Here is a 14,683-nt window from a genome sequence, read left to right on the forward strand (position 1 = left end):
TTGCCAAGTGAGACATGTTTTCCCTGACATATATTCCCTTTAATTATAGTTATTGACTATTAGATTTTTTTAGGCTCAACCATCATTTCTTGAGGAGAATGAAATCTTTCAATAGAAAGTATCTTTGGACCCAATTCATATGCTAAAGGTTAGAAAAATAGCTAAAAATCTTAGACAAAGTTTGATGTGAAAAATGTTTTTAAATATAGTACCGATGAAGTAGGTGCAAAGAGAATCATCTGTCTTAGAGATGTTTTTTATTCCTAAGAGGTAGGTTTGACTACCTCGAGTTTCTCGAGGAACTTCCTACAGGTAAACCTAAGTATTTATGATCCCGGGAAAAGCCACTGGTATCTTTGCTATGGCCTATAATTAAGTTTATCATGCTTTCTTCCAATGCCAGATATAGGTTTAATGTGTGTGTTTTCTGGAGGAAACCTTTAAATCTGGCTTTGAAAAGTTCGTTGTCTTATTTCACAAATACAGCTTTCTTCAAAAAGCATGCCCAAAAAGTTTTTTTTTTTTTTTCCTAGCTATATATTTTGGCTACTTCTAGTCATAATTAACCTCCCTTAATGACTTACTTCAGTAAAATAACTTTTTTTTCAGAAGCACTTTTTGAAGTGAAATAGCTGATGTAAATGAGTGCATGAATGCACAGACATATTCCTATTTCACCATTTAAAGAGCCCTTTTTAGCCTGGAGATGCCCTAGATTCAGCCTGTTATTTCTACTAATTCCACATAAGGAAGAGGAAAGTTTCTAGTCATTGTTTTTGGTGATTGTATCTCAGTTCTTTAGTTCAGAATGTTCTCAATGCAACTGCTTATTTAGCTTTGCTAGACTTTCAGAACATCCTTTGTTTCTCTCCTTGTGGCTATATCCACATCGTTAGACTGCTGTGTGGAACACATGTGCTAAGTGAGGAGACAGCGTGTTTCTCTTATTCTCCTTCATGGTTTAGAGACATTTTTTATTTATACAGTTACCTATCTCTGTAATGAATAAATAATGAACCTGGAAATAGCTTCTCATTTTGCCTGAATAACAATTTCAGGCAGAATTTATTTATTTTTATCATTTCAGGGATGCAATTTGAACAAAATATTTGGCTGGTAAAATCTGGGTCCTTGTTTACTAGATATTTCACGTGGATGGATATTTTTGTTGTTTATAGTTTATAGCTGTCTTTATAGCCATAAAGCATGCATTATCACTGATTTTTCAAATGTGTAGTTCAAATGTTAGAATTTAGAGAATCATAGCCAAAGAGTGGCAGAGTGTGTTAAAAGGGCTAATGGTGGTCTGAATCTAAGCCCCCCACTATCACCGTCGTGTCCACCTTTCATTTCTTGTTGTGAACTCTCACTTTAAGGAGGAGTTCAGTTATAAGGTTCAAGATAAAATTCTCCTCACAGCACAACTTCATTCATATCAAACACCATAGATGGTAGAGAAATATTCTCAACTCCAAAATCATTAAAGGGAAACCCCCTCCCTAACCCTCAATCATCATTACATTTTAGAAGTGGTGTTTCCTGAATTTGCAAAAGTCTGATGAAGAAGGATGATGGGGACATGAACGTTAATGCTGCTTGGGTTTGATGCTGCCTGGGTTTGATGGCTTCCATGCCACCAGATTTTCCCCCAGTCAGTGGATCCACTCACCTTGGAGTAAACCAACTGGGGGATCCAGTCAAATAGCCAGTCTTGTTGGTTCTTCTCCAAAAAATGGGCTGATGTTAATCCTAGACTAGTAAGATGTTAGGAAACCTCACTCAGAATTTTCTGATTTACCAGAGGAAGAGGCCACTTAATAATTCTCCTTTGTTTGGTAGAATTCTTAAATTTGTGATAAAGTTGAACTTATTTCCCTGTTGATAGGATGACCCTTATGTGGTAGAACTACCTAAGAAAACATCATTTTTGTTTTGGGAACTCTTGTTCAAATCTCTTTTCAATGGTCACTGATATTTGCTAACTTTAAAATTATGTGGTCTTATTTAACAGAAAATTTACAAAGAGGATTATGAGAAGGAGATTAAAGGAAGGTCATCACTGGATTTAGACAAGACTCCAGAATTTTTACATGTAAAGTACATCACCAACCTTCTGAGGGAGGTACGATCTTGGTGTTTACTATTATATATCACGAAGAAAAGTCAAGAAATAAGCCAGGAAATATTCAGCTAATTCTCTACTAATTCAGTGTTTGAGATATTAAGGCATTACTCTTTTTTTCACTTTGATCTTCTCTAATAAAATTTTGCATTTTCATTAAAAACAGGAGCGTGTGTGTTAACATTTCCAATTAAAGTTGCGAGAAGAAATTGCCCAGTTCCTGGGAAAACTTGAAAAACAGCCTGGTTTTTTGTTTTAGTTGTAGCTCAGAAGTTCTATAAATAGTTTTATAGTTTTATAGCAGTTTTTTAAAAAATGTTTTGAATGTGGGTGGAGAGAGCTTGATTCTTTCAAATTTAGTTATTATAAAAACATTTTAGAACCAGCTTTTCCTGTCGCTTTCCTGCAGCAAATGTCTCTAAAGGAAGGAGGAGAAAGACCAGAGTTCTCTCCCTCTCTTGACATTTGATATCAGAAATAAGATGCTCACATGTGAAGGTCTGGATAAACGCTACATTACTTATAAGTAGTTTGTGTTCTAAGTACGGAAAAATAATATATTTAACATGTAAAACAGAGGAACTCATGTCCACTTTTTATTTTATTCTCTGCAAAAATTTCCCCAAAAACGTAATGGTGCACTTTTTGCTCACAAGTAATATATTAAATTTTCTTAACATTAAGACCTGAAAATTAAAAATATGTCTATAGTCCACCGATTTAAAAGCTAATTTTTCTTTGTTTTTTAAGTGGCCAAAAAGTAGCTCATAGATTTTCCAAATCTGCTTACATGCTCTTTGTATTAAGGGAAAGTGTTCCCTAAGTATAAATGTAGTATATAATGTAATATATGTATATATATTATATACAATATAATAATGCATATTATGTGATATATAAGTGGAATATATATTACATATATATATATGAAATTTCATTTCATTTTGAATTTTTGAACTGAGGAAATTATTCCTGAAGGAAATCTCTTAGACGAGTGAAATAAATTGAGATTAATTACCTATAGGAGCACATCATCACGAACTTCTGTAATAAGCAAATGCTGACTGGCCATACCGTTTAACTGGTTTTAGAAATTTAATGTGATTCAGTGTTGTAATATATAGTGTGCTGAAATAGACATGTAATTTCTATAAGAGTTCTCTTGCTACACTATCTTTTCTCACTTCTAGTTCCTAATAAAATTTTTTGAAGTTGAAGGTTAAGCAAATGGCGACTTCCTACAGAGTAGAGCTAGGACACAGTGGCAGGAGGAGAGGATTGGGAGAGGTTGGTTAACAGATACAAAGGAATGAGCTCCGGTGTTCTGCAGCGCCACAAGGTGCATATGGTTAACTGCAGTTGATTGGATATTTTTAATAAGCTAGAAGAGAGGATTTTGAGTGTTCACAACACAAAGAAATGATACCTGTTTGAGGTGATGGATATGCTAATTACCCTGATTGGATCATTATATGTTGTGTACACATATTAAAATATCACTCTGTATCCCGTAAATATGTACAATTATGTGTCAACTAAAAATAAAAGGGGGAAAAAAAAAAGAGAAATAGTTGACCATAAGGCTTTTAAGAAGAAAAAAGTTTAATAATAATTTTTAAAACAATTTCAAATAATGGCAACTTCCTACTACTGTTGTCTTCCATTTAAAAATACACTATTTATGTGAACTTTTTTAAAGGAGAATCTTTTTTTATCACTTATATACAAATGGCAATGTAAAGTCTATTTTGAGATTCATAAATGACTTTACTATGTGCCATTGCCTTTTTCTTTTATTCCTGTTTGGAGTGAGTCTTAATTTATTAATTCAGAATACACACATCAGGGTAGCAAAAGGCTCAGAACACTACATTCTATTGGTCTGTTCAGGCTGCTATAACAAAATATCACAGACTGAGTGGCTTAACCAACAGACTTTCCTCAAAGTTCTAGAGGCTGGTAAGTCCAAGATCAAGGTGCTGGCAGATGTGATTCTTAGTGAGGGCGCTCTTCCCGGCTTGCAGACAGACACCTTTGTGCTGTGACTTCAGTAGAGGGATAGAACTGTGATCTTTTTCCTCCTTCCTTAGAGACATTAATCTTATCAAGGGAGTCCCACTCTCACAATCCCATCTAACCCTAATCACCTTCCAAAGGTCCCACCTTCAAGTACGGTCACAATGGGGGCTAGGGCTTCAACATATGTATTCTGGTGGAGAGAAACATTTAGTTCATAATGACTATGATGCCAGGTGAAATAAGCCAGGCACTGAAAGACAAATCCTGCATATTCTCACTTTTATGTGAAATATAAAACACTTGAACTCTTAGAAACAGAAAGTAGAATGGTGGTTACAGAGGCTGGAGGGTGGGAGGAATGGGAAGGTGAGAGTCAAAGAGTTCAAAATCTCTAAATGGGAGGAATAATTTTTTTGAGATCTAGTGCACATTGTGGTGAAGATAGTATATAGTGCACTTCAAAATTGCTGAGAGAGTAAACTTCAAATGTTCTCACCACAAAAAGTAAATATTTGAGGTAATGGATATATTATTTAGATTGATTTAATTATTCCACATTGTATTCATAAATTATGACATAATTTTGTACCCCGTAAATATATACAACCATAAATTGTCAACTTCCAATGAGAATTTTTTTAAAATTAAAAAATTAACTTAAAAAATAGTTATAGCCTGTCTAATTTGAAAAAGAGGACTTTTGGTGACTTAATTAAATTATTACTTCCCTTTCTAAGTGTAAGCATTTAGCTTCAAATGAACTTTGCATTTTTTTACTCTGTGGTTTTTACACTGACATTGCATTTAGAGTGTTCAAAGTATCATTTTATACTTCATTTCCTTTGATTCCCCCCATTACCCCTTGACATTAGTAGAACAAGTATTTTTATTTTCATTTCACCATTGTGGAAATCAAGGTTGAGTTACTTAAAAGTCCTCCGGAAGGTCACACCACCAAATAAATGAAAGAGGTCTGACTTTCACCTGGGTCATTTGACTCAGATCATTCCAAAATTATAAAACAGCCCATTCCAATGTCTAGTAAGCTATTAGTTGAGCAGAGGACAGGCTAATTTAATTATATTGGATGAAGGGAAAGTAACATGAAATGAACCCTAGAATTAACTGGAACCTGATTTCTTATCAATAAAGGAAGTTTCATCTTTCATCTGGCAAGTTAATCATAAATGCAACTTAGTTGAATAGGAATAAGATATATATGATTTTCATATGCAATTAAGTAAGAAAACAAGCAACTCATTAGCAGAGAAAAATAAGTTGTGTGTAAGTATTCATAGAAGGCATTTGGATCTACTTAAAATATGAGATTAAAATGGGTGAAATTCAAATTATTATTAATTTGTAGAAAACGTTTTGGTTTTACAACTCTTTAAATTGCATGGAGATAGCCTTCCAAAAGCAAAGCCAGGAAAGAAGATAACAGAATGAAGAGATGAAGGAAGAGAGACATCATGTAAATTCCAACTTGACAGTAACTGAGTCTTTGGATTTTCTATTCCATGAGTGAATGCATCTCCTTTGTTGTCTACACTAGTTTGAGTTGGGTTTCTGTCATTTGCAACCTAAGAGTCACCATCACCACCATCATCACTATAATGATAATAATCATCATCATCATCATCGTCATCATCATCATGTTGAGCCATAAATTCCATCATCTATGCAGATTTCATTATCTATGGATAATTCCATTCATCATCATGAATGTGAGTCACAGATTCCATCAGAGATAGTAAAGGGGGCCTTGAAGTATTCTGAGACTTGTAGAAGGGCGTAATTACCTAAGGTATTTGTGATGGATAGTGCTTGAAGTATCTGCTTTCAACTACCTTATATCAGCTTGTGGTGAGCCCAAGTAATTGAAACTCCTAATAGCTTATTAGACATTGGAATGGGCTGCTTATAATTTTGGAATGACCTGAGTCTAATGAAAGTGGTTTCTGCTCACTTTTTAAACTTTTTAAAAAAACTTTGGCTACATCAGGCCTTTTGATTTTGTAATTTTCCATTCTTTTGCAACCATGTTCTTTTTTGGTAATTCATGTTTTATAGACAACTTTCAAAAATACTTTAAATAATTAATAAGGAACATGTGTTCTTAAGATCTTCCTCACCATTGAAAGAGAAGATGTGTTTTAAAAAAAATCCACTATGGTACCAAAACATATTGAGAGAAAGTATGAAAAGGAAAAGGCTGAAAACATTGGAAGCCGCTCTGAACTTAGTAGAGGGGAAAATGAAGTGTCTGTAGGAAAAAAGCATGAATACTTAGCTGTCTGATTCATTCCTTCCTAGTAATATTTTCTCATTTCTGTGATCTCTAGAAAACATGTGGAATAGCACACTGACTAAAGTGATTCCTGCTAAGTTTTGAACTGTGGTATTCTTGTCTTATAGAAAGAATATAAAAAAGATTTGGAAAATGAAATAAAAGGGAAAGGAATGGAACTTAATTCAGAAGTTCTTGACATCCAAAGAGCAAAGCGAGCCTCTGAAATGGCGAGTGAGGTGAGTGTTTATTTAACACCTTAGATGAATATGTTTTTTGCTGATTTCTTATCTGTCAATCTTTCTGAAAGGTTCTATACATCCAGAACTTTTATATGTAAGTGATTATAAACAGCTATATCCTTGTAGTCTTTTCCTGGACTACTAATTTTTTTAAAAAAAATGGTGCTCATAATCCCCTTTCTATGTGATGTGAGAAAAATGATCATTTCCCGATTTTGGAGAAAATCCATATAATAAACTAAAATAGTTTAATGAGATTTAACTTCCTCTTTTAAGCAGGTAAAAAAAAAGGCAGATGATTGGGAAGGTGTGTTATTATGGTCCATCAGTAACTGCAGGTAGAAAGTTCACTTGCTTTCCTGCACGTAACCCAACTGACTCTCCCAGTCTTGCCCTCGGCTGCTGAATGAACTTATTCAGCCTCTTTATCAAATTAAAGTAGTTTCTGCTCACTTTTCATGCACTTTATAAGGAGAATTGCAATGTCTCTGAAGTGTTTTCAGTCCTGTAATCCTGTATTATCTCATTACTTTGGGTCATAAAGTGTCACTTTGCTTTTAACAGACTTTAGCTGAATTTAGCAGTGAAAGAGCTTAAAGACTTGTCCCCATATTTTGAAAATCCGATGATAATGAGGATGATGATAATGATGATGGTGGCGATGGTGACTCTTAGGTTGCAAATGACAGAAACCGAACTCAAACTAGGGTGGGCAGCAAAGGAGAGGCATTCACTCATGGAATAGAAAATCCAAAGATTGAGTTACTGTCATGTTGGAATTCACATGATGTCTCTCTTCCCTCATCTCTTGGTTCTGTTATCTTCTCTATTGGCTTTGCTTCTGGAATGCTGTCTCCATGCAATGAAACATCTTAGTAACAGGATAACTCATATCTGTGGCCAGTAATCCCAGTGGGAAGTGAACATCCTCTTTTGTAGTTCCAATTAAAGTCTTAGGTTTCAATCTCCTTGGATTAGTCGCTATCCTGTGCTCACACCTGGCCTAATCATTGTGTCTGGGGTTGGGGGAGTAGAATGTGCTGATTATCCTCTCACCCATTCGTTGAGGTAGTTTAACAGTATCTTATATAAAACATTATAAATGTTTATGTGTTTAAAACATCACCTTAATCTCAGCTATATTCACATTCTTTAAATAGAGGAAACATTTAAAAGGCACTTTAGTAGAATTAAAAATATATGTGGGGAGTAGGGAGGTGATGGAAATCAATCCTTCCCAAGGGTATGGATTGAGAGAACTTAGAGGTCATTTCCCAAAAGGAAACCATGGATCTTGTTGCATTGAGCATTGGCTTCAATTTAAAGTCACCAGCTGCATTAGCCCTTAATAAGAGTCAGCTTGTCGTTTGAAGAATTGAAGCAGACATTGACTTCTCCTCACTAGCTATGGAAGTCCTAGGTGGCATCTTTTTCCAATAGAAGGCTGTTTTGTCTACATAAAAAATCTGTTGTCTAGTGTAGCTACGTTCATCAAGTATCTTAGCTAGATCTTCTGGGTGACTTGCTGTGGCTTCTGCATCAGTCCTTGCTGCTTCACTTTGCACTTTCATATGATGGAGATGGCTTCTTTCCTTAAACCTCATGAACCAACCTCTGCTAGCTTCCAACTTTTCCTCTGCAGCTTCTTCACCTCTCTCAGCCTTCACAGAAATGAGGGTTAGGGCCTTGTTCTGGATTAGGTTTGGTTTAAGGGGATGTTGTTTCTGGAATGTTGTGTCTGGTTTGATCTATTCAGACCACTAAAACTTTCTCTATATGAGCAATAGGGTTGTTTCACATTCTTATAATTCATGTGTTCACTGGGGTAGCACTGTTAATTTCCTTCAAGAATTTTTCCTTGGCATTCACAACTCGAATAACTGTTTGGTACAAGAGTCCTAGCTTTGGGCCTGTGTTGGTTTTTGACATCCCTTCCTCGTTAAGCTCAATCATTTCTAGCATTTGATTTAAAGTATGTCTCTTCTTTTTATTTGAACATCTAGTGGCCATTGTAGGGTTACTAATCAGTCCAATTTCAATATTGTTGTCACTTAGGGAATAGGGGAGCCCAAAGAGAGGGAAAAAGATAGAGGAACGGCTGATCAGTGGAGCAGTCAGAACACACGTGACATTTCTCGATTAAGTTCACTGACTTATAGGGGTGCATTTGGTGGCATCTCCCAACAATTACAATAGTGTTGCAGGATTTCTCCTTAGTTCAGCTAAAGACAGGGTCCTTGTCCCATGGCCATGAAAGTTTAGGCTTGCAGACAGTTTGAAGGGTGAGTAAAGCAGAGTTTTATTGGGTGTAAAGGAAGAAAAGGGGGGAACAGGGACTCTCTGCAAGGCCGGAGTCCCTGCTAGAGTGCTTCCCACCTCACAGTTTGAATCCCAGGTTCCACACAGGAAGAAGAGGGGCCAGGCTTCTCCCTGTTGCAAACGGCCTGAACTTCTCTGGCTCCACCTCAGCGCACACTCTTTCCAGTGTTCAGGCCAGCTGGAGTTTTGGCAGTGACCCCCTCCTATCTTTCTGTCTCAATAGTGACATCAAAGATCACTGATTGGCCAGGCGTGGTGGCTCACACACCTGTAATCCCAGCACTTTGGGAAGCCGAGGTGGGTGGATCACCTGAGGTCAGGAGTTCATGACCAGCCTGGCCAACATGGTGAAACCTGGTCTCTAATAAAAATACAAAAATTAGCCGGATGCCATGGCACACGCATGTAGTCCCAGCTACTCGGGAGGCTGAGGCTGGAGAATCGCTTGAACCCAGCAGGCTCAGGTTACAGTGAGCCAAGATCATTCCATGGTACTCCAGCCTGGGCGAAAGAGCAAGAGTCTGTCAAAAAAAATCACTGATCACAAACCACCGTAACAGTTTGAAATATTATATTACCAAAATGTGACACAGAGACACCATGTAAGCACATACTGTTGGAAAAATAGCACTGACAGACTTGCTTGGGAAGCAGGGTTGCCATAAACCTTCAGTTTGTAAAAAATTCAGTATCTGCAAAGCACAATAAAGTAAAGCACAATAAAAATGAGGTATGCCTGCATTACTGCCTTTATTTTGCAGATGAGTAAACTGGAAAAGTTGAGCATTCTCAGTGTCACACAGCTGGTGAGTGCTGTGGCCTCCCAAGTTCATCTGTTCTGTATAACATCAGCTCATTTACATCCACCTCCCTATCCTCCAACCCTAAAGACAATTGTCAGTGAAGATTTTCACATGGCAATTGCCCTTGTATACTAAACATCTTTGGAGCTTTGCATGCCCTTCTTCAGTGAGAACAAGATTATCGTTCTAAGTAGTTCAGAAAATTTAGTTGTGAGTGATCATTCGTAGTACTCAAGGAGCTTTGTTACCTCTTTTGTAAAATAGGTTTAACTATTTTTTTGGTATCATTGACTGCAGATGCATGTTTGCCCACTGAGTGTTTGAATGTTGTAACATGTCTTTTGCAGAAAGAATACAAGAAAGATCTGGAGTCAATAATTAAAGGGAAAGGAATGCAAGCTGGCCCTGACACCCTTGAAATGCAGCGCGCCAAGAAGGCTGCAGAGATCGCGAGTGAGGTTAGTAGGGTGCGTGATGCAGGCCTTAAGACTCATATTGTGGAACCTAACAAATCGTATTAGCAACTTGATTACTATATGGAATTTCTCAAAGTGTTGCGGCTGGTTTAACAGTTTGGAATGGAGACTATTCCACAGCATTATGCCTGTTTGAAAATGTACAGTTTTTGCTTTGCTCACATCCTTCCAATATATCAAAAAAAGCTTGGTGGAAGGCATTTTAATTGAATACACACACACGCACACATGCACTCCCCTGCACACCTTACTTCAGAATACAACAGATTTAATGGTTATCTGGGCTATGAGAAATGTTTTCATGGTATTTTTAATGGATCACCTGCTGCTTGGCATATCTGTATTTCCAAATTTCTGAGCAGAACTTCATATACGGATGCTTAATGTGAGTACAACAGTCATTTCTGTCTGATTGCATGTTCTTAAAATAGCCTTTGTTGACCTGATCAGCATGCATGAAATTTCTACACAGCATTTTGAGTGGAGGTCTTATGTAACCTGATTGACCATGTTCATTCATCTAATACCATTTTTCTCTTCATGGGATACAGGATATTGATTTAGAAGTTTTGTCTTAAATTCTGTGACAGGATGGATATCACATCACAAGGTTGTAGGAGTCAGACCATATACATATATTTCAAAGGAAATACCCTAGAACTTTCTCTACACCTCTTGAACTTCCCCACAAAAATCTGAGAATATAAAAGGATCACTGGAGTAAAGACTTGGGTTGTGATGATTTTATAAAAGTGTATGTGAAGAAAAAATTGGGATGCAGGTGAATGGGTCCTGCTCACTTATCTCAAGACTGGGTAGGTGGGGGCTTCAGTGGGGTACTCTGAGACCTGTTGTGTGACCTTTGCACTTAGGAAGAGCTGACTCAGGACTGACACCTTACAGGAAATCTGGAAGGCTAGAGGTAGCTGCTTAGCTGCTAGGGAAGTTACTGTTGTTTTAAAAATGACTGACATCCCCAGGGTTAGGTACTGACCAGGGAAATGGGATTGCCATGATTGAGTAAGACAAAGGAAGTGGAGATGGTATAGGTTTCCTGATCAATAAGTGTTCCATTTTGAAGTGGTGGCCAGGGGTGGATGGCCAGGAGCGTGAGGAACAGGGACTTTCCTACTTCTGTTCTCCCGAGAGATAGTCATTGTTATAAGTTTGTTATGGAACCTTCCAAATCTGTTTTGTGTTTATATAGATAAACATATACTTGTACACACAAAAACTTAAAAAAATCTTAAATGGGGTCATACTCCATTTAAGTGTTTGATTATTTTCTCTCTTTATATTATGGATTTTTTTTCTGTGTTCCTTCATATAGGTCTACCTCATTCTTATAGAAAAATTAAGTGTTCTATAACATGGATGTGAATATGTGACCCTTTATCTTTTGTTGTCTACAAGGGAAGTATATAATGAGATCTCAACATTACAGGCCAAAACTAGAATACTTAATTTTCCCCTAGGTTAGCTTTCCTCCATCTGCTTCCCAGCAAATGGCACCAACCAAAGCATAGAAGTCACTTTGATTCCTGTCATCACCATGCTTTATTGATGTCACCCCCATCGTGGCGGTCTAAATCCATCTTTCTCACCACCCTAGTCTAAGCCACCATCTCTATCCTCTAGATCATTGCCATAGCTTCCTAACCAGAATTCTGCTATTATTGCCTTCCTAGTAGCCATTCTCAACCAGCAGAAGAATCCTTGACGGAATTAAATGAAATTTTGTTCCTCTCCTCACATGCAATTATTTAGTGGTTTCCAGTCACATCCAGTGGAAATTGATTCATCTGGCTCTGGTAAGGTCTCCATTCTCAGGCTGAGAGTCTTAGTCAATAAAAACCCCCCAAATAATAATAATAAAAATCTAATTTTCATGTAATCATAGTCATGTCCCATTTTGCCTAAATGATAGGCTCAGATCCTTTTCAACCAATGTTTGGGACTTTGCCAGAGTTTGTTTTTAATATCGAAAGTTTATTTTTCAAATAAAGTCAATGGATCATATTGTAACACAAATGACCCTCAATAGTCAAGCCTTCCCATAACTCTGGGTTTGACCATGTGACTTTCTTTAGCCAATGAGACATCAGCAAATGTGACTCAGAGGCTATAAACACACTTCTGCATTAGGGTTTGCCCTCTTTGAACACAGATGCTGCCATGTTGTTGTTTTAAACCTTCTAAGTTTTGGGATGTTTTGTTATGCAGACAACAAATAACTGATGCCAAGGGTGTCTAATGTAGTCTGTGTGCTTTAGAACACATTTACATTTGAAAGTTCATATTGGAAAATTGTTACATCCTTCTACCATTGGACCTTCATGGCTGTCTGCTATCAGTGCTTCAGTTTCATCATATTTGTTGGCCTTCAAATGAAACATTTTGTTTTGGGGCTTTAAACAGGCTGAAACAGAGTGCTTTTTATAGACATAGTAATAATTGAATATTATTATTTTGAAAGTTAAACATAATTATGTAAACTTTTATTTAGAAAAGTGATACTGGGAGTGTAAGTCAGTAAAAACGGGAAGAGTTATGAGTGGAAGACAGGAGGAAAAATACTCCAAGATTGAGACTTTTGTTTACCACTTATCTAAATTTGATGATCTATTAATAAACAAACCAATATTTACTTTGCAGCAGAGAATCTACAAATCTGGAGTGTGTCAGCATAATAAGAAAGAATTGTTTTAAAACAAATTTAATTGGCTATAGTTAATAGTTTTTTAATAACATTTTTCTTTGAAGAATAATATACATATAGAAAATGCAAATTTATATATGTACGGCTTGTTGAATTTTATAATCAGTTTTCAAATGTGACAAAAGTCCCTAAAGACATGTGTGTCTGTGCAATTATGACTATCTTGTAAGAAATAGGTAATCCAATTCCAAACTGGCTTAAAAAAAACCACAGATAACTTATTTGTTGTTCTTATGATTGAACGGTAGAGAAATTCCTAGGCACGGCTTGATCTAGGACTCAAATAATGAGATTTAGTTTCAGCTTTCAGTTCTTAGGTAGACATTTTTGTTTGCAAAGAAGCTTCCAGCACCTCTTATGTGGAAAAAAAGATGCATGCATCCTGGAACCAATTCTGCAGTGTGGGTGATGGGGTATAATGATTTAAGTCCAGCAGAGCCCAGAGACTTGGGCCAGTTTCTGGATGGTTTAGGAGGGAGAGCATTGAGTTGTCTAGTGGCAAATCAGAGAGCCAGTGAAGGGAGTAATGATTTATTTAAGCCCAGCAGAGTCCAGAGATTTGAGCCAGTCTCACCCAAGCTGGATGGTTTAGGAGTAGGAGCACTGAGTTGTCCAGTGGCAAGTTAGGGAGCCAATGAAGGGAAAAGAAAGGGTGGATTCCAGGGAAACAGCCAACACGTATTCACTACAGAGTGAAAAACAGCAAGCCGTATATGACCCAATAATATATCAAGTTTATCATAATGAAATGTTAAATTTTCCCCTTGGCTAGCTCTGTTTTTCTTCTTCTTAATTCAGATTAGCAGAAAAAAAGTCTTCTGATTACTGATGAATAAGTTACGCTAAGTCATAGTCCTACCACAAGTAAAAACTCTTTCTTATTCTATAGAAATAAAAGAAATAAGGATTCAACTTCATTCCAAAAGACATGGTCTTGATGTCAAATAACATCTCGATTTTTGAGTCGTTTTTCAAATGATCGGAGAGCACTAACTGTGTGTTTCATTTTCTGCAGAAAGACTATAAAAGAGATCTGGAGACTGAAATTAAAGGGAAAGGGATGCAGGTGAGCACGGACACTCTTGATGTCCAGAGAGCTAAGAAAGCATCCGAGATGGCCAGCCAGGTAAGACAGCAGTGAGATACAAAGTTTAAAATAAATGCCGTGAATCATAGCTAGAAAGAGCATAAGTGTTCTTTTCACATGGGTGGCTTTGAGATTCAAACACGTAAATGTCAACATTGCTATTAAAGCTTAAGCAAAGTTCTAAGATCATTTTCTGTTCTTTTAGAAACAATACAAGAAGGACTTAGAAAATGAAATTAAAGGGAGAGGAATGCAAGTGAGCATGGATATCCCAGATATCCTTCGAGCCAAGAGGACATCTGAAATCTATAGCCAGGTTGGTCAAGAATGAAGATGCTCAGAATCGTGTATTCCAATTCATGTTGCCATGTGCTTTGTATGTCTCTATGAATGATATCTTTCTGCGGGTATTGCATTCAGAGTTAGTATACTCTTTCACTGAGAAACCATTGGCCAAACTTGATTAACCTTGCTAATGAATAGGACAACTGTCATAGATTCAATGCAACAGACATTATGGAGAGCTACAGCCTCTCTGTTGGGGCTCCTTGTTTTGAGTCCAAGGACATTAAAACTTTTTTTTTTTTTTTTTTAATTTTAGAGATG

At 36.8% G+C, this 14,683-nt stretch overlaps 1 protein-coding gene across 2 annotated transcripts in view; it reads left to right on the top strand.

The window, feature by feature from the left end:
• The window catches only part of NEBL (nebulette), a 389,368-nt gene that overhangs the window by 324,316 nt on the left and 50,369 nt on the right, over positions 1-14,683 (top strand). Inside the window, exons 12-16 of one of the 2 annotated variants that reach the window (XM_011997676.1) lie at positions 2,012-2,122; positions 6,560-6,670; positions 10,143-10,253; positions 14,006-14,116; positions 14,283-14,393. The exons of the other annotated variant lie outside the window; for it this stretch is intronic. Coding sequence (XP_011853066.1) covers positions 2,012-2,122; positions 6,560-6,670; positions 10,143-10,253; positions 14,006-14,116; positions 14,283-14,393 — 555 coding nt within the window. The remainder of the gene's footprint in view (positions 1-2,011; positions 2,123-6,559; positions 6,671-10,142; positions 10,254-14,005; positions 14,117-14,282; positions 14,394-14,683) is intronic. 2 annotated transcript variants of the gene reach the window in all.

Source organism: Mandrillus leucophaeus, unplaced genomic scaffold (assembly GCF_000951045.1).
Source record: "Mandrillus leucophaeus isolate KB7577 unplaced genomic scaffold, Mleu.le_1.0 Scaffold545, whole genome shotgun sequence".
Taxonomy (NCBI): domain Eukaryota; kingdom Metazoa; phylum Chordata; class Mammalia; order Primates; family Cercopithecidae; genus Mandrillus; species Mandrillus leucophaeus.